The sequence below is a fragment of the Centruroides vittatus genome, unplaced genomic scaffold (genome assembly GCF_030686945.1).
Source record: "Centruroides vittatus isolate TY-2023 unplaced genomic scaffold, ASM3068694v2 contig_1050, whole genome shotgun sequence".
NCBI classification, from domain to species: Eukaryota; Metazoa; Arthropoda; class Arachnida; order Scorpiones; family Buthidae; genus Centruroides; species Centruroides vittatus.
The window spans coordinates 991,862-1,016,553 of NW_027120679.1; the positions used below are offsets into that span (position 1 = coordinate 991,862).

The 24,692-nt window shown below is 29.0% G+C and overlaps 2 protein-coding genes across 4 annotated transcripts in view; one reads left to right on the forward strand and one right to left on the reverse strand.

Annotated features, from left to right (window-relative positions):
* Window positions 1–9,494, reverse strand: part of LOC136971214 (coiled-coil domain-containing protein 174-like) — a 39,736-nt gene extending 30,242 nt beyond the window's left edge. The window contains exons 1-2 of the mRNA XM_067265690.1: window positions 9,461–9,494; window positions 9,303–9,382 (exon numbers count right to left, since the gene is read on the reverse strand). Of these exons, the coding sequence (XP_067121791.1) occupies window positions 9,303–9,382; window positions 9,461–9,494 (114 nt within the window). The remainder of the gene's footprint in view (window positions 1–9,302; window positions 9,383–9,460) is intronic.
* Window positions 1–24,289, forward strand: part of LOC136971136 (transcription initiation factor TFIID subunit 12-like) — a 30,727-nt gene extending 6,438 nt beyond the window's left edge. For 2 of the 3 annotated variants that reach the window (XM_067265617.1, XM_067265625.1), the window contains exons 2-7: window positions 9,867–9,993; window positions 10,064–10,246; window positions 13,820–13,897; window positions 17,631–17,745; window positions 23,785–23,873; window positions 23,961–24,289. In XM_067265617.1, the coding sequence (XP_067121718.1) occupies window positions 9,877–9,993; window positions 10,064–10,246; window positions 13,820–13,897; window positions 17,631–17,745; window positions 23,785–23,873; window positions 23,961–23,999 (621 nt within the window). In that variant the 5' untranslated portion in view covers window positions 9,867–9,876 and the 3' untranslated portion in view covers window positions 24,000–24,289. The remainder of the gene's footprint in view (window positions 1–9,866; window positions 9,994–10,063; window positions 10,247–13,819; window positions 13,898–17,630; window positions 17,746–23,784; window positions 23,874–23,960) is intronic. The other variant, XM_067265633.1, reaches the window with a different exon arrangement.
* The last annotated feature ends 403 nt before the right edge of the window (window positions 24,290–24,692 follow it).

Here is a 24,692-nt window from a genome sequence, read left to right on the forward strand (position 1 = left end):
TCCTTTTTTGACACTGAGTCCATCATGTCATCAGTAGAATTGTTGAATTTGAGCCTAGTCCAAGGACTCCTAAAGTTTGTCAACATTTGGCCACTTTGGAGTGATCCACTACTTGATTCTTTTTAGTTTGCTCACACAGTTTGTCAAAGGTTACTGGAAGTTGAGATGAAATGGCTGTAAGATCCATCTTGGTTTGGATGGTTGCCATGACCATTTCTTCATCTCTTGATGATTGAGCAGAAATGAGGCATGATAAAGCATCTGCTTGTCTAAATTCAGTAGTTTTCCAATATTTGATCTTGAAGTTATATCCAAGAAGGATCGTTGCCCAGCATTGTGTATGATTGGTGGTGTGTCAGGATACCTTTCTTGTTGCTGAAGATGGCAAGGAGGGGTTTGTGATTGTGATTTATGAGAAGAGTGAAGGATCGTCCATAAATCATCTTGTGGAACTTGTGGACAACAAAGATGAGTGTAAACATTTTTTTTTTTTCGATTTGACTGGAGTGAGTGTTCGTGAAGTGTGGGCAATAGCCTTTATTATTCCATTGGGCAGGTGGTGCTGGATGATTGCACCAAGCTCCAGGCTTCATACATCAGTTGTGACAATGATGTTGAGCATTGGATCATGGTGAGTGAGGAGTAAATCCAACTTGAGAATGTCTTTGATACATTGGAAGGCCTGTTGGCATTTGTTTGATCACTGTCACTTCTGTAGTAATTCATCCAGTGGATGGCAAGTCTGACACATGTTATGAAGAAAGGTTTGGTAGTGGTTTATCATACTGAGGAATCAGTGAAGTGTGTAGGTCTGTCATAGCAATCTGCAAAGATCAAATGTTTCTTGCTAAAATTTGACTGAGTTGAGTAGTAGTTTCCTCATAGTCGAAATCCATAAACACTTTGGCATACAATATTTATTGTACTTGCTGAAGACGAATTCAGAAAGTTTAGTCATAAGAAACAAACTTTTCCTGGTTGGTCGTCTTAGGTGCCATGCAGTTTAAGGCAAACTCAAAATAATTTACCCACTCATTAAATCTTTAGCCATCATCTTTGTTGCATTGGAATTCTGGTAACTGAAGGAGTGTTCCTGAGGATGAAGGTGTGTGTGCAATAGAATGAATATCTTTGATAAGTTTGAAAAAGTTCCTCTCAACAATGTTCAGCCTGTTGTTGTCAATGAGTTGCTGCTTGTTGTTCTGTGAGTAAAGATTTTATGAACGATTTAACTGATTCCAGGTCTGCTGTATCCTTAATCTTTGTCACCATTGGATCTTTTGGGGTTAGATCCTAACAATGGGTCTAATCTGTTAGTTCACTTTCAGTCTAATTGCAATGAAATAAAAGTTTGGTGTTTACAATGGTTCAGGCAACTCCGGATGGGGATGTCTTTGTTTGGGGTCACATTGTGCTCGACTGACTGACCCTGAACAAAGACATCCCTGAATCTAGCATTCACATGTAGCTGTAACCTGATTGTATACCCTGGTCATCATGTTTTCATAAGTGCAAAAACCAATCCAATGGCAGAGAACTAAAAGTTAGGTACACATATATATATCATTTTGATGATTTGGGAAAAATTGCAATGATAGATGAATATGTCTGGCATGCAAAGAGTTTTTTGATTTATAACAACACACTTGGTCAGTTTAAACAAAATAAAAGTTGTTTGAGGCATTTGTAGTTGCAAGTTAAAATTGGCAGAAAATCCAATCCTGCTTTCAAATTGACTTTCAAACACAGCCAATCCATAGGTTATTTGCAAGAAATTATGTTAATAATAATAATAATATAAAACAGGCAGATGGTACTTAAAATTTTTTGGACATCATTTTCTTCTATAAACTTGAAGAGCTAACTTTTGATATCTTGTAACACAAATTATTTTAGGAATTTTTGTAATACGCTATACAGTTGAATTAGATCCACAGGCTTGAATAAACCGCATCCCAATTGCATTTAAAAAATAGTCCTACAATACTCGAATAAACCCATATGTAGGATTATTCAAATCACATTTTCACAAATCTAAAGATTACTGTAAACAACCTGTTCAAAATTGTAAGTGTAAATTATTGCATCTCATTTCTTGCTATCTGTGTTACTTTTTTAGAACTATTTTTTGGTTTTTACTTTGATTCCTGAGACTATTCATACTAACACTACTTTTGATAAAAATAAACCTACATACTTGAACAAATCCATACTCCAAATGGATAGACTTGTATACCCAAAAAAGTAAGCTCATAGTGGATCTGTTCAAGTGTATATTTGATATTTTCCTTTAAAAATATCAAAAATATATTTGATATTTTCCTTTAACTGTAAAATTTCATTTTTGTTTGGAATCTGCTGCTCAAATATTATGTCAGTTAATAAATGAATCAATGAGGCCAAAGTAACTATATTATGTTAGAAAACTCACAATGTCTTCCTAATTAAAAATACTTAATAATATAAGTAGATGTCAGTAAATTTAATTAATAATTCAAAATCTCTAAATTTGAATTAGTAAGCAACACAAATTATAAAAAGTTTACCCAAGTCTGATTTATTAATTAAATTTATTCTATAATCACTATATTTTTATTATTTCAATAAACAATAAAATAACTATAATATCATAATAAAATATTCAAAACATCAAAAATAATAATATAATAATTTATGTATTCAATTAAGTATTTTTATTTTATATTTATGTATTGCTGAATATAATGTCAAACAAATAAGGCAGCAAGCATGCATGAAGATGAGAAATGACATAAAGGAAATAACGATACAAAAAGATACAAAGTGATGTCATATGCTAGTCATCACTCGTTCCTCAGACATGTCAAAATCATGCAAGATAAATTTGACATTTAATACAGTAAAGATGCTCCTGAAGTGATTCACAAAGTATAGGAATTTTGAAGATCTATAATGACAGATGCAAGTGACTTGTACCTAACACATCATAGATCTTCAAAATTTTTTGTATAGTGAGAAATATTATAAACAGAAATAAAGATAGTCTATTTATAAGCCAATTTTGTTTTCCAAAAATTTAGGGTGTTCAAAATAACATCCACTATTGGTGCTGTTGAAATATTATAATTTCAAGGTAGTATGGTTGCTAGTAAATTGCAAGTAGTCCTTTTGACAATAGAAAATTGCTAGTCATATGAAGGAATTGCATCCTAAAGTAACCATGAAAAAAATAATAGTGATGATGGGGTATAGTTCCAAACATCTGGAATAAACTTATATATTGTAATCAGTTACTGTGTGTAATACATAATACACTACATAATGGTGTTTACGTGTATTGAACTTCAAACTAATGTTTAATCTGCAGTCTGGTGCCCTTCAAATATAACATGGAAGAACCTGGTAGGGAATCCCTTCATTTTTTCATCTTATGATAGTATTTTATTAGCACATCTATTATAATATCTGACAGAGTAATAGCTGTGAAAATCAATATGAAACTCTTTAAGTTAAACAAAATACAAGTATATGCACCTACAACAGATGCAAATGACCAAGACAAAGAGGAATTTTACGAAGAAATGGAAAATGCACCAGAAACCACTAAGTCACAAGAAATTACCATTCTAATGGGAGATTTAAATGTAAAAGTTGGCAATGTAGAAGGTTGGAGATTGTAGGGCCATTTGGTCTAGGAGAAAGGAATGAAAGAGGAGACAGACTAGTGGAACTCTGTAGTAAGTACAACTTAACAATAGCAAATGCCTGGTGTGATTGACAGAGAAGACTATATATGTGGAAAGCCCCTTCTGATAACTCTAAAAACATAATCAGAAATCAAATAGACTATATCATGACCAATCAAAGATTCAAGACCATGATCACTAAAACCAAAACTTACCCTGGTGCAGATTGTGGCTCTGATCACAACTTGCTGGTAAGCAACCTTAATTTAAAACTAAAAATAACTAAGAAAAAAGCTCCAAAGGAATTTTAAACACAGAAGCACTGAAAAACATCTCGGTTACATCAAGATATCAAGAAATAATCAAGAACAAACTGAAAGAACACGAAGACAGCAACTACATGGCAAATCCGGAGGTTCAATGGCAAATATTAAACTCAACAATTGTTAATGCAGCTGAGAAACAATTGGATATAAAAAAATTGAAAAGAATAAGCCATGGATGACAAATGAAATCTTACAGCTCATGGACGAAAGATAGAAGTATAAAAATAAAAATCAACAAATGTATATGAATATACACAGACAAATACAGAAAGAAATTGTAAGAGCAAAAGAAAACTGGCTAAAAATTAAAAGCGAGGAAATGGAGTTATGGGAGAGAGACTGTAACTCCAAAGACCTACATAAAAAGATTAGGGAACTAACAGGAAAATTTCCACTAGGAACAGGATGTGTAGAAAAAAAAAGATGGCAAAATAACAACAGATTTGGTAGAAATGAAAAAATTATGGGAGGAATATATTCGAACACTTTATGAAGACCTGAGCTAGATGAAGAAGGCACAGACATTACGGTAGAAGTGAGACTTGCAATTAAAAACATGAATGAAGGTAAGGCAACTTGACCAGATGGAATTCCCATTGAACTTATCAAAAATATAGGTGACGAAGGAATAGATGCATTAGCAGACATCTTGAATAACGTATACAAAAAAGGGAAGGCACCAGATGAAATGAACTATTCTATTACAATACCTATACCCAAGAAAACAGGAACTATAAAACATTGTGAACACAGAACAACTAGCTTGCTAAACCATATAAGCAAAATATTACTAAAAATCATTCACAATAGAATATATGGCAAAATTGAGAGTAACATCAATAATACTCAATTTGGATTTTGAACGGGAGTTGGCACAAGAGAAGCAATCCTTGCTCTCTCTCAAATTGCCAAAAAAAACAATTGATATGATTGTCCCCAATTTTGTGTGCTTTTGACTATGAAACTATGAAAAAGCATTTCATAAGATACGGCATGATAAACTACTTGAAATACTTTGTAACCTAGGACTAGACAAAAGAGACATTAAGATCATTAAAGATGCATTTTGGAATCAGAAAACAAAAGTTAGATTGAGAAATGAAGAATCTGAATGGATTGAAGTAAAAAGAGGGGTTAGACAGGGCTGTGTACTTTCACCAATCCTATATACAGTGGGTGATCAGTTAATGAACATAATCTGTTCCGAATTGTTCGTTAACTGATTATCGATTTACCATGGGTTTTTATGAGAATTTGATTAATTCATTCTGGAGACCTCAAGAAATAAAAAAATATATACTTACTACGTTTATATGTAAAATTTAAAAATACATATATGCACGGTCTTGCATTTTTATTAATCATGTTTTGTTCGTTTGTAGGGGTTAAAGAATCTGCCTAATGTTGATTGTTTTTCTTTCTTCTTCAGGATTTTTCGGAAGTAATTAATAGCATTGTAACTGTAGAGATCCCTCAGCCTATTAACCTCAACCTGGTTTGGATGCTATTCTAAGACTGTTGTTCTCACATTCTCCCACTTCTTCAAAAGATGTTTAAGAGCGGATATCGGCATTAATCCTTTTTTTTAGAAGAAAACATATCTCGTCGAGTTTTTTGGTATTCTTCATTCAAGAGTTCTTGGCGTTCTTCTGTTGTAAGATCTGTTTCAAGTCCATTATGAGCTTGTCAATGTTCTTTATTTCTTAGATGTGATTTTTTTTACTCATTTAGCTGATTGAGTCTTCTTGATTATACTGTATCTTTCTTAAATAAGATTGAACTGCAACCTACTGTAGACCTGTTTCAGCCATACTGTCCAACAACATCAAACATCTTCTGCCCACTCTCTACCTTTGCTATTATACTCTCACCTTTTGAAAATAAAAACCGATGCAAAACTTAACGAGAGCCCATCCGACAGTCCCATGAATACTATAAAAGAATTGTTTCTGTCAGAAAAATAAAAGGCTGGAATTACAAGGGACAGTTTGAAAGTTCGGAGGAATCAGTATATACCGGATTGAGTGTCGATATCGACGTCTCCTGCGCTCCGAAAAGTTTCAAATTTTTGCCCGAAGACAAGGGAAGATCAATCGGTATTCATTATTTTATGTCGCTTCTTCTTATGTTTATTCTGTGAGGTGTTCGTTGTTCGATCATAAAAATCTTCCGCGAAAGTGTTCATTATCCAATTTGTTCGTTAACCGATCACACCCACTGTAATTTGTATGCTGAGTACATAATGCAGGATGCCTTGGAAGATAGAACAGAAGGTGTAAAGATTAATGGGATAAGCATTAACAATCTCAGATATGCAGATGACAGTCATTCTCGCTACATCAGAAAAAGAACTACAAATACTGTTAAATGAACTAGTATTAAAAAGTGAAGAAATGGGACTCACAGTGAATACAAAGAAGACTAAGATAATGTGCATAAGTAAAGATAAGTACACAATAAAGATGAAATGTAGAGGGGGGAACCTTGGACAAGTAGATAGTTTCTATTATTTGGGGAAAAGATTTTATTCAGACAATAATGTATCAAAGGAAATCCAAAGCAGAATTGGACAAGCTGAAGACAGTTTAACTAGATGAAAAACATTCTGTGTGAAAAGAAACTAAATCTACAATTAAGACTAAAAACACTAAAATGCTACATTTGGCCCATTTTGCTTTATGGATGTGAGGCATGGACACTACGAAAAGATATGGAGAGGAAAATTGAGGCAATCAGAAGAATGTTGAAGATCAAGTGAACTAGCAGAACCACTAATGACAGGGTGTTACAGATGGCAGATATTAAGAGAATTAATAAAAATAATAAAGAGGAGAAAACTAGCATACTGTGGACACATACTGAGGCGAGAAAAATATGAAATCCCCAAACTCACATTAGAAGGAAAGATTGAGGGAAGAAGATCAGGGGAAGAAGAAAACGAGGCTGGATGGATGATCTTAAGGATTGGACAGGACTAGATATTGAAGAAATTATTCATAAGACTCATAATAGAGATTCGTGGTATTTGCTGGCCGCCAACCTCTCCTAGGAGAAGGCACAGACAGAAGAAGAATTATAATATCCAAAGATTTGAAGAGAAATTGGTCAGTTTGTTTTTATTTTGATATGTGTTTTGGCTAAAATATTGTGCTTCAGACTTGAATTTTATATCTCAGACTACATATAAAGGGTCATTCAAATATGATGTCACCAGTTATAAGTCTTTTTGACTATCTACCCCCCCTTTTCTGGCACATTTTGTCACCAATTTTTAGACCCCTATATGTTGATGCTGCACTTAATCTACTTAATCTACCACCCCTGATAATAAAATTAAGAATTTCTGTAAAACAAATCTAAATATATTTATTCATATTTCCTATCAAGGACTGGCTTCTTTTAAAAACAGGCTAAAAAAGAAAAAAAAAAACAAAATTCAGTAATTTACAACAGAAGTCTGATGATATTGAAAACTAAGTAATTCTTCATCAATAGCAACAGTTTAACCTTTACAGATACAGATGAAGATACCACTGAGAGATATACAATATGTAACACATAAATTGTATATTTTTCAGTGGTATCTTCATCTGTATCTATATAGGTTAAATTGCTGCAATTACAGAAACAAACATCACAAAACCCAATAAATTTGTAAAGCTAAACAATCACCAGATTACATCAAGGTACTTTTCCACAACTGTATTTAATTAATTACTAAATTATTTAGTAATTAATTAAAAATTAAATATAATCATAGAAAAGTAGCTCAATGAAATCCGGTGGTTGTTTAGCTTTACAAATTTATCAGGTTTTATGGTATAATATATATATGTTGGAGTTGAGCAATGGCCACCTGAGTGCCATGAGAGGGAGTTTATAGGATGAGGGTGCTGAAGGCATCCCCATGTAACCAAGTTGGCACCACATGTAACCAAGGAAGGTTATATCATATTTAAATGTGTCTGGAAGAGGAGATCATACTAGAGGTTCAGGTAGTCGGTAGTGTAACTTGCAACATATTTGCACAGTAAGTGGTGGTTTATGTTTGAGTCCTGCTCCAGGTTGATTCTTTTCTTCCAGAATATTCTAAATTATTTAATAAATATTATTAAATTTAATAATTATAAGTAAATTAAGAGATAGCACCTAATACTTCCCTGTAGTGACAAATTATTTAGTAATTAATAATTATATATTTGCAGAAAAGTAGCCTGATATAATCTGATGGTTGGTTGACTTTGCTGCAATTACCTTTTCATATTAAAAGTTCTACTAAATCACTTCCAACATTTAGTATAGCACTTCTACTAAAGTGCAACTTTTTAAATCAACAAACCTCTCTGTATGGTCAACCATTTTGAAGATCAAAAAAACTCATCCGATTCTCCATACCTTCCTATGTATCTACATTAACAAAACTAATATATGTTTAGTACTTTTGGAATGGAAAGGGTGAAAGTGACTTTTGACTCACCCTTTTTAATACATTAATATTATATATTAGACAGACTCACTTTTAAAAGATGGATGCTACTTGTTTTAATGTTCATTTAGTACATGATGTTTTTGATTTCATTTAAATACATTTATTTTAAATCAGCTATAATTTTTTAAATTCTTGATACTTTTAATTGCCTTCCATTCTATTTATATTTAAATTAAGAACTTCTATCATTTTGAAAATATTTTAACTGGAAAAAATTATCTTAGATTTAAAATTAACTCAATATACAAGGTTTTCATAAAGCATTTATATAGATTGTTGACTATATTTATCAAATACATGTATAAAAGCCATTTAAAAAAAGTGATAATCTTTTATTGCACTTACATTTGTTGTTTAGATAAAATTTCAAATTATAAAAAAATTTTAATAATAATAAAATTGAATTTTTTGTGATATTTATAATTACTGAAATATTATTCTGTTCAGATTTTAAATATTGTCTAGTTAAATTTTTTTTATCAGATTATTTCTTGTTAGCTAAAGTTAGAAAATATATTTTTTTAGATATTAAAGTTAGATATTGAATTACTTTATTTAAATTTAGATAAAGTATAGTTATAAGTGCCATTACAAATTTAATTTAATAATATAAAAAGTTGTTGAAATATAATTCTGTCTAAATAGCTGTTGATCAGTATATAACTGATGATTGATTCAACTGATTTCTTATGCTACAGGTGGATCCTCAGAATCTATTCTTCAGTTTAATTGATTACTGAAGATAAATATAAATTTTTTAATAATGGAATTAACAGATGTTTGTTGCAATTTTTGGTAATATAAAGAAAATAATGAACTTACCTTTTTATTGTTTGTAAACACTTTAAGAGCAGCTTTACATATTTGGTATTCCTTAATTGCTGAGTAATTGCCTATTTGGCCTTTTTATTTGACAAAATATACTGACAAGGAGTGGGAAATGGAAAATATCAAATATTTGTCATGAATAAATCATCCACACGTCTTGGTATTGGTCAAATATTTGTTCAGCATTCGGAGAATAATGGATGTGTGGAGCCATCTTTACGTTACTATAAATCAGTTTAAGAATTTATATATTCATTGCAAAAAATTTATAAAAATTATAGATTATAGTTACAAAAGTATTAGCTAGTTACTAAAACAAAGATAATACAAGATTTTTAAGGCACTATAATGTATTTTAACTGTAAAAATATAAAAAATGTATTTTAAATTAAATCATTATTTTTAAATTTAAAATGCAATGTTAGATAAATTTAGCTAATCAAGATACATATCTTTTAGTCAGTTATACATATCTTTTAGTCAATTATATATTTAGTCAATTATATTTATTAGCTTGAAGTAATAGACAAAATAAATTTAAACTCAGTTTTTCTGCAGATAATTAATAATGTCAGTAGTAACATCATCATCTGCTGTTGTAGCGTCGTCAGCAGCTGCTGTAGTGGCAGTCTCGTCTGTGGTTGCTTCAGCAGTAAATATGACACTAACACCTGCAGTAAGTACGGTAAGATATAAAACTGTAAAGTTAAATTTATTTTAGTTCTGTTGTAAAATTATTTAAACTTATTTAATAGACTATAGCTCAACCTGCACCTGCAGTTCCTGGAACCATAACTTTAGCAGCAGTCAATGCCATTCCATCTCCTATTAGTACACCCACAACTGTTACCTCTGTCAATCCTGCAAACATGACTGCTATTGTTAAAGCAGTTACTGGAGGCACTGAAAGATTATCAACTATTTCAGATGGAACACAAGTAGGTTTTGTCCTGTATTAAAATTAGTATTAAATGCTTATAGCATTAGAAATATTAAATTGAATCCATGACATACAAAAATTTCTGTAACAGTAAGTTTTAAAAATCAGACACACATTACACATCTTTTAATTTAATTTAGTAAATATTCTCAGTGATGATTTAAATTCATCTGAAGGTTGAATAGTGAAATTAAGAAAATGGCTATTTCTGATTTCAGTATTAAACTAGAAGCTGATTTTGTTAATATTTCATGTATGTCATTAGTTGTTTGAGTTTCTCTGACTTACTCAGAGTTGCAGTCACTTGAGTTTATCAATGAGTATATTGATAGTATGCTCATTGATATTATTGATTTTGGTAAGTTAAACAAGATGATATTTTATAAAGTTCACAGATTTAATAATGTAAAAATTCAAATAAATTATATAAATTTTACATCTGGTATTGGAAATACATAAATTGTAAATATATTTAATAATTTTATAACTAATGGTGTTATTAATTTTTCTGCCATAGAATAAAAACTTATTTGCTATTTAAACATCATTCTAATTAGCAATATTCTGATTTATTAAAATTCATATTTTTTGTAAATATTTCCATTAGGGGTATTCATGATAAGCAGCATTTCTCACTGAATTGACTTTTACAGCTTTCTTAAAAGACAAAAGTGTTAATTTTTTTCAATCTCATATTCATTAGTACAGATTTTACTGTAAAAACTAATGTCTTAATGGAAAGCAGTATTTAATGATTATTAAAATCTGTCAAGAGAGGGATTGGTCATCACATTTGTAACTTCCAAAACTAGCATAAAGTAATTCTCTTAAAAAAAAGAAAAATGTCAATTAATAAAGTAGTTTAACAAAGATGAAATGAGAATTGCACTTTTTTGTCGACAATCTCAAAAAATGAAGACATGTTTTTTCAAATTTCTAAAGCTGCGGCCACACCTACAAATTTTCACCTGTGCAGGCAACTGCAAGTGCTATTCTCAATAACTAGTAAACCCTTCTGTAAACTGGCAAGACTGCAACTGTAGCTTGAAAAGGAAAAGTTTGTTCTACTCGTGCTGGTTCATATGTGCATCCAATCAGCAAATGCCTTTCTGCCAAGTCCTATGGTGGCAACTTTGAAAATAGTTCATCATCATGGCAGAAAGTGATAGGACTGGTGCAGCTTTTATAGAATCAAGATTGATTGAGCTTATTTAGGCTGACAAATGCTTGTGGAATTGTAATTCCACAAGCATTTTTCAGCCTGAATAAGCTCAATCAATTCTTTAATTCTTCATTTTATTGAAGAAAAGATAAAAGAGCACATGCATGGCATGAGGTAAGCAAAAGTTTCTGAATTGATTATAAGTACCATTTTTAGATTTCTGGTTATAAAAAGTTGATTGGTTTTAGTTTAGTAATAACAATATTATTTTAAATATAGCTAAAGAACCAAGTAAAAAGAATTGTCATTTGCAAATGGGATTCCTTTGCATTAAAGGAAAAGTGCAAGGTAGCAGGCAAAGTGGGTGATTGTTTATTACAAGATCACATGTTTCCACATTGCAGCACAAACAAACAAAGTGATTACAACAAGACCTGTGCAACTCGCACTTGTTACAGTTGCCTGTGTGGCTGGAAATTGTTAGTTGTAGCTACTGCTTAAGTATCACAGCATTTAATCTTAAGAGATATTTAGATCTTAATTAGTGTAAGAGATAGATATTTAAATATGTTTATTGTAAAGTTCAGAATTTAGAATTACAGATTTGATTGCTATGTTTAACCCTTAGCCTGCCGTTTGCCACGCCCCCTTATTTTGTAAAACGGCCAAGGTCAAAATAGGTGAATCAGGCAATATTATTTTAAAAATTCACTAAAAATTAAATTATTATTTTATTCATATGAAAAAAATCACATATATTTATCAATATAGTTAGTTTTAAATACGACATATTTCAATAAAGTTTGTTTGAAAAATTTATGAGAAAAAAAAAATATATATGATAACTGACATTCAGACTTGAAAATTTGTTACTATTTGTCAAAATTAACATTGCCTGGTTACTTCATTCTTATTGTCACTGAGCCAATAGGACGTACAATATTGTTCTGTACGATTTGATATAACATTTATGCATGTATGTTTATTCGTTGTGAAATTATCGCACATTATATCAAACATTTGTTTAAAATCTGAACTTTATTCTGCTTTCAACTAATATAATGAACTAATATACTTTATTCATTTTATATCAAACAAGATTATTTATTTTCGTAATAAACATATGATTACCAGTAGCAATAGATGTAACATTTTCGGATATTTTAGATTTAAAAATAATTAAAAATTAAAAATTAAAAAAATATATAAAATATCAGAACTGAAGGTCATAACTTGAATATTTATGATGCATTAACATATTATAGCTGAATAAACTTATTATAGCATTAATGAACTTATTATAGTAATATTATTGCATAAATATGCTAAAAATAAAATAAAAAATAATCAGAAAATGAAAAATTAAGGAAAAACCATCGATAATTAAAATTTTTTAAGTCGACAAAACACCACCTGGACAAAAATATGTGAAACAGACGATAAACAAGACGATACCGTCAAGTGCTGACATCTGTTGTCGATAAATTTTATAAAAATCGATTTTTAACAGGGTAACGATGAATCGGTACCCTGGCCGTTTTGCGAAACAATTAGGGTAACGATAGATCGGTACCCTGGCTGGGAAAGGGTTAAAAAAACATAGACACTTTTTAAAAAATTAACAACGTGCATAACCCGTCTACATTGTAACCAAAATTCGAAATTCACATTATTCCTCATGTTTCCTGAACGGAATTTTTTGATGGATATTTGCATACGAAGGCACCATTACTATCAACGTCATCTACATTTCTTTTCTAAAAACACTTGCCATCGAGGTTACTGGAAGCGCCGCCATTTTGTATACCTAGGCTCACATTAACCAATATGAATAATGTTATTTTAAATACAGTATAGAAAATGTGTTTTTATAAAATAATTTTACTAATTTTTTTTAAACATTAGTCTTATTTGTTGCATTCTGTGTTATAAAATATACAATTTTTCAAGATGAATGTGACGGTTTAAAAAATATTCAAAAATTAATAGTTTTTATTCCTGTGATTTGTAGATTTCAAATTATGTTAAAGTTGTGATAATGTATAAATAAAATCATGGAATAAATAGTGAGTTTTTAATAATTTGAAGAAAAGAGACATTTTGCATTTTTATCTTAAAAATGAAAACCTAAAAATTACTTTTACATACAATAATTTAATTTTATTTAAATAACTAACAATGTAAGATAATGATTAATAATTATATTTTTTTAATTAATTGTAACTTTTGTAAATTTTGATTTTTGAAGATGACTGAAGATTATTTCAAACTATTCTTAAATAATATAATAATTAAAATATTTTATTATATTATTTCTTATTTGTAAGTATAATAATATATTATTGATGAAAAAGTAATTTTTAAAAGTAAACATATAATTTTTCTTAAATTAAATTTTTATTTTTAAAGGTATTAAATAGACAACGTCTACAAGATTTAGTTAGGGAGGTAGATCCAAATGAACAACTTGATGATGATGTGGAGGAGGTATGATTCAGTTACACTATTATTATTCAGAAATAAACAGAAATTATTTGAATGTAATAATACAGTAGCTTCATAATTATACAGAGTAAATGTAAAATAATTTCAAATAATCAAATTTCAATTTGCTGTTTATACAAAGTATATAAAACATTAAGTTTTTATGTATGTATTTATTTATTCATTCCTGGATTAACTGGAACATTCATGCCTAAGATGATGATGGAAATAAAAAAAAGCTGTTAAAAACAATGCAACAGAAAAAGATTTATTTAGAAACACATCAAATAAAAAAGTAAATTTTTCTAAAAGGAAAAGTGAATCCTTTTCTGTTTCATAGTTTTTAATAGTCCTTTCTTATTAGCACTATCATCATAGGCATGAATGTACTGGTTAATCTAGCATGAAATAATCAAGTAGTTACTGTGATGTATTAATATTAATATTTTAAAAAAAGCTGTGTGTCATACTAACATACTAAAATAATAATGTAATAGAAAAGAATTTAATAGGAATGAAAATTTAATCTTTGTTCAATAAAATTTAATATGTAAAGTTTCATACTAGATGTAAATTAAGAGAGATAAGATATAAAAAAAACACATCTACTTTATATTGCACTTTTTATTAAAAAATATGTATAAATTTTTTTTTAATAAGGGCTAATCCATATGCTGTTTAGTTCTAATTATTGAAATTGGGTAATAATTTTGTCTGTACTTAGTGTTGCCACCTTTACAAAATCGCTGACCCGGATGGAGGTCAGGTTTGTCCGAACAGGAATAACATGCATGCCGGTTCTAAATCAGTTACAGTTAAAGACTAGGGAGTAACATATCTACATTAAGTAAAGATTTCTTCTTGAAATTTCTACTAGCCTAGGAGTAACGTATGTAACCTAAATTAAGAAACAACAGATAATCTAGATCCATAGAAGACGTGTACGGACATACAAGCAAAAAAAGAAAAGGTCGAGAGACAGGTTGCACATCACACGTCGGCGTAAACAGAGTAACATGGCAGATGAGTTTCAGTGAGTATGAGGTCTTTCGCTGTTCAAATGGTGTAAATTTATAAAAATATTTGCAAGAACTTTGTTTCATTGTAATTTCACAATTTCTACAAAATTCTCGGACAAAATTAATAGTTCACCCAAACACTGAGTCAATTCCCAGACTGTCTGGGTGAAAATCGGACAGGTGGTAACGCTATCTGTACTAATTACTATTTTATTCTATTGGTAATTTGCAACTTACAACAAAATAAAAATGGATATAGCAGTAAAACTTTAGTACATTTTATTAATTTCATTAACTCTTAATTTTAAATTTAAAAGTTATTTGAAATTTATTCTATAACTGGCTACTTTCCATCCACTTACTTAAATAGGAAATCATATTTCTCTTGAAAACTGAATCATTAGTTTATAGTATTTATTGAAAAACTTTAGTTATTATACAATTTGATTATATTATTACTAAAATAACTTTCAAGTACTAAATATCTGATATATCTAGCTGAACAATATTTAAGATAAAAAATATTTTTAAAGGATTTAAATTTAATAAATTTAAAAAATTTTTGTTGTCAATTCAAACATTTGCAACGGGTATCCCTTGCTTAATGTGGGATTTGATTAACACGCAAAATTAATTGTGGCAATTCCTTTATATACCTGGCAGAAGTTTTAATTAACACAGCTTTATCAGTAATCTTTACTTAATATAGATATGTTTATCTTGGCAAATAAGGTGCTGGTGAATTTGCTATTTTCATGCTAAGGGCGATTTCAGATATACATATATAGTTTAATTACAATAGATGTGAAATTTAACACATTATTGCTAATGTGATATTGTATTTTTTGTTTAGAAGCTTATTTTAAAACTTCATATTTTGTTTGTGTAAAACCAAATTGAAATGTCTGCAGATAAAATGCTTTTTAAGTTTCATAAAAGATATTATGCTATAAACAGTAACAATAAATACTCAGTGTATGAGGAAGATGTTCCTAAACATCAAACATATCAAATGTGGTTTTGAAAGTTTCATTCAGGAAATTTTGAACTAAAGGATACAAAATATACAGTCCCCAAAAGTGTTGATGAAGAGAAATTTCAAGAAGAAATTGTTAAAAATCTACAAATAATAATTCATGAATTTGCAACAAATCTTAGTGTGTCGTTGACATGATGATTGTGTTCTGCATGCATTAAGTGAAAAAAACAAATTGAATTGAGTATAAATCTGTTTGACAAAGGTAGACAGCTCTAAGGTTTCATTTTATTTTTAAATTTTTAGTTACACATTTTTATCATAGAGAACTTTTCTGACAGATGAAAAAATTATAATAAAAATATTTGTTATTAACCAGAAATTTGTTATAGCGGGTTGCAGTTGTGAGGTATCATTGTATTTGATTAACATGATTTTGATATATGCAATAGCATTGAGGGATTAATTAATTGCTCAATTAATTAATCCCTCGATGCTATTGCAATCAAGGGATACCTTTAGTTCAATTACACATTTAAAATTTAAATAAAAGTTTTTCGGTTTTAGTTAATATCTGAACAGGTCATTATTAAGTTAAAGAGCAGTTAAAGGCAAGTTAAAGAGTATGCTCTCTCTTTCCTGACAAGCAGAATTAGAGTTAATTTTCATTAGTAATCAATCCTAAATTCATTTCTTTGTATTACCAAATCAAAATTTATTGATATTATTTTAACTTAAGCATGATTTACACTGGATGTAAAGGGCAGAAAGCATAACAAAGTGAAGAGAGCTATTGATTAAATGTGGGCATATGTAACCTTGTGAAGCAAGTTAAAAATTTTCATGTCAGCCAGTGGGAGTACACAACGGCTAGGACAAATTGGCAAGTACAAGCCAATGAAAGCAATGTTTTCTACTCAACTCACAGCAGGAAAAAATGGCCAATAATTAAAAAGATCCGTATTGAAAATAATATTGGTATATAATTTAATTTTGATAAACCTACACAACACAGTAAACAAAAAGAAGAATGCTAATGTGTGCAACTGCAATATATATTGAACTTTTTAAAATGCCATCTATTGGTAAAAGTGCAAAAATCCAACCTTAGAGTGTAAACAATATTCGCTTTGCTCTCTTCACTTTTATTCCCTTCACATCCAATGTAAATTACAAATTATATGGAATGATTATATTTACTTTCAATTATCAAGAAGATAGAAATATTTAAAATTAGATTTAAATGAATTATAATACTGTAGATAAAATTAAGAGGAAAAAATGATTACATGATGTTTTATAATTGATTATAGGATATCTTACTAATGATAATTTTTAATTTTAATAAGTCTTGAGTATACAATTGTTTATATCATTATTCAAAAGCAAAAGTATTTTTAGTTGTCATATCACTCTAAATTGAATTAAAGCTAATTATATTATTATTAAAAATAATATAATGTTTAACATATTTCTTATAGTGATATTTAATGTTAACTTTTGGAGATTTAATGGATGCTAAATTTTCAATACTGTTAAAAAAATTCCATTTTAAGCTATCTAGTTTCAGTTACATTATGTTATAAAACAATGAAACTAGCATTTAATAACATTTAATAGCTTTTTTAAATGTTTCCTAAAGTATTTAATGAATTATATACATTTTGTATTTAATATATTTGAATTATATATACTTTTTAATGAAAGTTTCTGATTAAATTTATTGCTTTAATGTATATAGTTACTTTTACAAATTGCTGATGATTTCATCGAAAATGTTGTTACTACCTCTTGTCTCCTGGCTAAACATCGTAAATCTAATACATTAGAAGTTAAGGATGTCCAGTTAAGTTTAGGTAAGATTATTTAATTTTCCAAGCCAAATTTAAATATTCTTACTTGAAAGTTATAAGCTTTCAAGTCAACAGAGATAGTTTAATATTGCTGTTTAAGTTCTATTATTGTTAATAACATAGTTTTTTTAATAAGTTCAGTGAGAATAATACAGAGAAATCTTTGATTGAATGGCATTGAATATTGAATTATACACGAGTGTCATTATTTTTTATTTTATTTCAGATATAATTATATTTCTTTAAATAGTTTATTATGCATTACTTTTCCCTATGGATAGGTTGTTGTATACCTAGTCAAATACTGACTGTTCAGCTATATTTTTAGTACTTTTGATTTATATTATTTCTCAAAGAATACTTCATCTATTAGAAAACAGCATTATCAACAACCTTTTAGTTTATTTGACCATGATATTAAACAAACTTAATGCATTATTTCTGTTGAGGTAACACAACTAGAAAGGAGAGAATGCAAAAATTCTATAACTGAAATCATTTTGGTTAAATGAAAATTGTCTTTTAATGTTATGAAGCTTTAAACACAAGTTCATTGTCTTCAGATTTTAATCTCCAAAATGAGGACAACATTGAGCAGTATTCCATGTGTGGAGGACCCATGTCTTATCACGGACCTGATATTTCCTAATGTTGTGATTGACACTCCCATAATTAAGGAGAAGGTGTCATTCAGGATGGCGAGGTGTGAACTGCATATGTGGATGGTGGTGTTAGACACAGAGGTATGAACTCTGTTCACATTTAACACCCATTTAATAAAATACAAAAGACATCTTACATAAGACAGGAATCTCTCTTGGTCCTTAAAACTAATCCAATGTGATATGATGTTTGTACGATGAAAAAGATTCCCAAAGTTCATCACTCTTTATCATTGGATCAGCGTTCTAAATGGACTGTCCACTGATAGGAAATGCAAAGAACACAGTTTATTGTTTCTCATATCAGGATAAAAGTTTGTCCCAGCTGGAGAGCTTTTTGATCTTTGAGGGATCATGCTCTGTCTGGTGGAATCACTTTTCGTTGACTTGGGGAGAATCTGTTTCTCTCTGGGGAAAAATCTCGTTTGGTTAACTTGGTGGGAAAATCTCTGCTGTTTTAGTGGAGAGAGAATTGCTCTCTGTCCTTGACTTTCAGCCTCTTAAAGGTTTTGCATCCTCAATTGGACAGTCTGGTTGGCTGTGGTCTTTATTCTCTACCTTTCCAATTGGCCAGTTGAGACAGAATTCAGAGATCAGACACTGGCTGGAGATGTTTATTGAAGTTGTCACAAATCTGCCTGTAATTCAGAAACAAGCATTTTTACCCTGATTGTAAATATTACCAGCTGCACTCACATACATTTGGTTTTATTATACATTCTATCTGCCCATTGTCGTGATTGTTGAAGAAAATTAACAAATTCCCGATCTGCTCTCTCAAGATATTTTATCTACTAAAAGCAATTTATTTGAAACAACTTTTTCTTTAAAACAAATTTTGGTTGAGGTTTTGGACTCTGGTTGAGATCTCACACATGCATCACGAAGGTCCTCTATATAGCATGAATGTCTTGTACAAATAAAATATTTGTTGCACGTAGTGCCAAATGTGCCATACAGATGAGTTTAGTACTAATTTTTGTTTTACAGAAATGTCTTCAGCATGATCTGAAATATCACCATACCAGATATGGTTATATTCGAACTGTTAAATATTTCTCTAGACACTGTTGAATAGGAGTATTTAAATTATGATCATTCAGTATGAAAAAAAATTTGTTAAGTCAAATTGATCTTTAAATTTAAAAAATTTTTATGAACATATCATTTTGCCTCCATTAATAAAATGAATAATAAAAAGCATATTCTATCCTGTTGTACAAAAGTAGGCATTCATTGATGAAAAACTAGCATTCTGAAATTTTTTGCAATCTGTAGAGAGAGTATAGACTACAAAAATATACCTCAGAGTAAAAATTTTGCTATGATGAGAGGTTCTGTACACTAGGGAAATAGCATCGGGAGCTACAGAAATTGACTCCTGGTTTATGCAATCATCTGGTGGGAGTACAAATTTATGCAGAATTTCATTTCATATGGTCAATTGCAATCTTATAAAATAATATTATGCTCTACTATCAGTTTTCTTATTTTATTTACATTTACAGTTAAACAAATTTTTAATATACAGTCAAGTCCGCATAAGTCGACACCCCAAGGGAAAGTGGAAATGTGTTGAGTTATCCGATGTGACGACTAAAGTGAAGTTAGAAAAAAAAACCACAAAACTACAATTAGGAAAATACAGTAGTGCATTATATAGGCTTACAATACATTGTGTCCTCCATTTACAATTACTCTGTAGATGAAAAACTGAAAAATTCATTTAGTGTTGTTTGTTTTGAGCACTTAACTGTCTCGACGTTCTTTTTCAACAATTATGAATGCCTTGAAAACATCATGTTCACAATTGTCAATTGTTGGCAAGTAACGTCTAAGGATTCTTAATGTCTCTAGCATGAGAAAATGCAAAATTGGATTCTGGTGTGATGTTGATGTAGATTGTATATTTTCTTTTTGTTTATCTGTTATTATTTTATACTCGAAATTACATAAAATGTTAAGGCATTTTTATTAATATGTATATATATATTATTATATATATATTTATTAAATATATTAATTATATATTAATAAATAAACTGACTCCCCTCCTGAAAAAAATAAGTTCGCACCACACGTGGAGTGAATTCATTTTTTCAGGAGGGAGTGACGACCTTTCGGAGTGTGGGACAGCAAAAGTATGTCGACTTATCCAGTGGTGACGAGTTAAGCGGTGTCGAGTAAACCGGAGTTTTTTAACATTAATGCCTATGTAAGTCGGCCGGGACTACAGGAACTGACTACTTAACCGATGGTGTCGAGTTATCCGGATGTCGACTTATGCAGACGCGATTGTATTTTAACAAAGTTTAACAAAGTATGATATTTAGTTTTTAGTATCATCATTATGTTTTAAACAGACTAAAAATATTAATAAGATGCAAACAAAAAAAAAGAAAGATTGCAAAGTAAACAATAAGTCACTTTTCTGTTTTCAGAATATCATGTAAAAATATATGTTTTCTGATTATTTTTTCTTTATTACAAGATATCCTAAAATGATTTTAATGACCTGTCTTTGTTAGAATAGAGTTCATTCATATATTCATTACTCATTAAAACTATATGCTTTAAAAGAATGAAACATGTGGTTTACCTTGCAATCATATACAAGATACATTGTTTATGGATTTTATTGACTAAAACATTACAAAAATAGTCTTGTTTAAAAAGTTATATTTCATCATGCTATCATTAAGATAATCTAATTCGATGTTTATGATTGACTATCCAGACTTTGTTTTCATTACTTACAAACTAATAATTTTGTAATATTTTGAGTATCATATCAGTTTTTGTTACTTTTTACAAATTGTTTTAGACCATTTAAAGGAAGATTTAATTACATTCCAAAAATCAAAATATCAAACATTATCATCCACATGAATATATAAAGGCGATTTTGGGTATTGAAAAATTGGGAATAAATGTGAAACATTTATTCCCAATTTTTATGACACATTTCCAATAAAACAGTTATAAATTTCATATTGATTTACGTCTGCTGCTGTTCAGATAGTCAAAGATTCAAAGATTAAGATTTTTTTATATCTGTCATATATGGCTCTCAGACTTGTCTTTTACATCTCACTTGGACCTTCTTTCTTCTGGTCTTTCAAGGTTAGAGACCCCTGATTTGAATAATCAAATTATCATTACAATGAATCAGTCAAATCAATAAAAAAAATTTTTTTAGCTAAATGTTTGCAGTTTCTGAGATGTAAAATCTAAAATGATACTGAAGTAACTTCATATTTTCCACATTGAGGACTTTCATGTTTATATGCCTAAAATATTTTTAAAATTCCTTTAAGTATTTATATAATATATATTTTTAAATATATGTAATATGTCACTTAATTTTAAAATTATTAAATAGTTGAAATGTTTTTATTTCAAGTAAGTATGCTTTAAAACTGAGTTATCAATTGTTTACCATAAAAACTAATAAAGACACACAATCTAAACAGTTTGTTTAACTAGACTGTGGTTTTTTCAGCAAATGATAGAAAACTGCTCAGATGTGTAGTGCAGTATTCCAAACAGGAGTAAATTGCCTATCTTGTGAGGAAAAATGATTTTTGGTTTAAAATTTTGATTATATCCTAAGGATTTTTGCAATTTTTTAGTGATTTTCTTTTTTTCCTTATTGTAAGGTTAAAATGTACCAAAGGGAAGAAAGTGAATTATTTAAATTATTTTAAAATTACTCAAGTTATTTCAAATGATTAAATATTTTTATTCAAATAAATTCATTACTATAAATAAAAAAAATATGTGCTGTGAGACATCAAACTGTAGCTCTTGAAACCTTTAAAACCTTTAACATCTGCAAAATCATCCTGCCTCAGTGTTATTTCTGCAGAAATAAAGTGTAAATAAGTTATGAAAAAGACAGTTTTTATTTTTAGTGAAAATATTGAAAATAAAAATTTCACATAAATATTTAATTAATATGCCTTTGTGTCTTAATTTAAGCTTATCTCGTCTACTAGTGCTTTATCAATTAACGAGATAAGTTTAAATTCACATAAATATTTCTGTAGAACTCCAAGATACTGAAGAACACAATTTGAATACCACTGCTATAAACCATGATAATCCATAAATTATTCTCTTGAAGCTCTATATGTCTATTTTTAAATATGTTATTAATTTGCTTTCATTATTTTAAATGCAATGTTGTTTTGCCTTTTGTACTATCAATTAATTTTATTAAAAGTTTTTGCTATATAAGTAGAATAATTGTGAATAATATAGAATGATGATTATAATAAAGTGTTGAGTGTTGCAAAGTATTACAAAACATTAGGATTGGGCTGCCAGAGATAGTTAAGGCAGTGTCCCTTGTGTGGTGTGTGTGTGTGTGTGTGTGTGTGTGTGTGTGTGTTATACACACACACCCCACACACACTTAAGGTCGTTTCACACACAAAGTTCTCACTTAAGGTTGTTTCATTAAAACATCATTGAAGAAAGACACAAGTGCACTTGTAATCATTCCCAGTTATTATTGTTGAATTTTCTTTATTTCTTTATAAACAGTAAAATTGATTCTTTGAAGTGGAAAATAAATGCTGGAGGTTACAAATATGATCAATAAGAATAGTATTAATCAACTTTATCTTGTTTATATCATTTAACCTGTGGTTAAATTGGTCTTATTATACATTGTTTCACTTAACATTGACTTTTTCAAGAACCTACAAATGGCATTAAATGAGGACTTGTCATATAGAGTTTAAATATTTAGCATTTCTCTTTTAACCATTATTAAGTTTGTAACATATAAAATTAGTTCTTTTAATTTAACAACAATAAATTATAAAATTTCCATTTAAAAAATTATGAATTATTTAAATTAAATTTTTGGCATTATATTTTTCATTTTTTTAGTCACAAAAACAGTAATTCATATATTGTATTCCAAATACTTTGTTATTAAAGTCTGTATTATTTTCAACTATATTTATGATTAGAAAGAACATTTTTCAACTAAGCAGTAAAAATATGAATACTTGAGAAAAAATATTTAATGAACAATCTAGTTTTCACTATAAAAAGTGAGTAAATTGCAGACAATAATCACTTGAATTTTCTATCAAATGTGCACTTTGCTTATTTATATTTAAAAATAAATCAAATCCAGGGTTGATATATTTGCTGATACATGTATATATCATTTACTATGATAGTGTGATAATTTTTGCTAGGTCTATAAATAAAATTTTCTTATCTTTGCAAATTTCAATTTAAAATAAAACAAAATAAAAATTTCTAATTTCATTGAATTTTCAGTATTCATGTATTTTTAATAGCTGTAAAAATAAATTGAATTTCTAAGTGAATTTTATAACGTAAATTTTCTTTTAATCAGAAAAAAACTGGAACATGTGGATACCTGGATTTGGATCGGAGGAACTCAGGCCTTACAAAAGATCATGCACAACTGAAGCACACAAACAAGTAAATAAATGATTATTTTATGAGTATATTCAAGTAGAAACATCAGTCAAAATTTATAATTTGTGTTTTTTTTTTCTCATTTTTCAGAGAATGGCATTGATTCGAAAATCACTAAAGAAATATTAACTGTATGCACCACAAAAGAAAAGGAGAATAAAGGAATGGCCTCATGCCAAAATTTGACTGCCATTAATGTAATGCAGTTTGTAATTGCGCTATGAATATAAATATATATATAAAGTCAATTACAACATTTTATTACATTTATCTCATCACACTGTTTCTTTTTGTTATGAACAAAAAGATATATATTTAAAGTTTTATATGATGATGATGTATGAATAGGCAGATTAATTTTATTTAGTACTCTGTGTATATGATTTGACATTATTTGTAAATAAATACTGTAAATTATACATTTTATGCCTTTTCCTTTCTTCTTAAAGTATTTAGATCTAGGATTTGGATGTAGATAAGCAAGATACTTGTTAAGATTTAGGTATTTCTATAAGAAAAATTAATTTATATTGCTTTAAAATTGTAACTTATATATGTTTTTAAGTGATTAACTGCAATTATTTCCTATGTTCATTTTTAAAAATTATTATTGATTATTAAACTCAAATTTGGGTCACCATCTTACAACATAATGCATAGCATTGATATTTCATCAACGGAATATTATAAATAAACGTACAATTTTGCCGGATGTAAGCCATATATTTATTATAAATTTCATAAAAGAACTACCGGAACTAATTTTTTATATATAAAATATTTTTAAAAAATTCTAATTTTGTTTAGAAAATAACGTTAAAC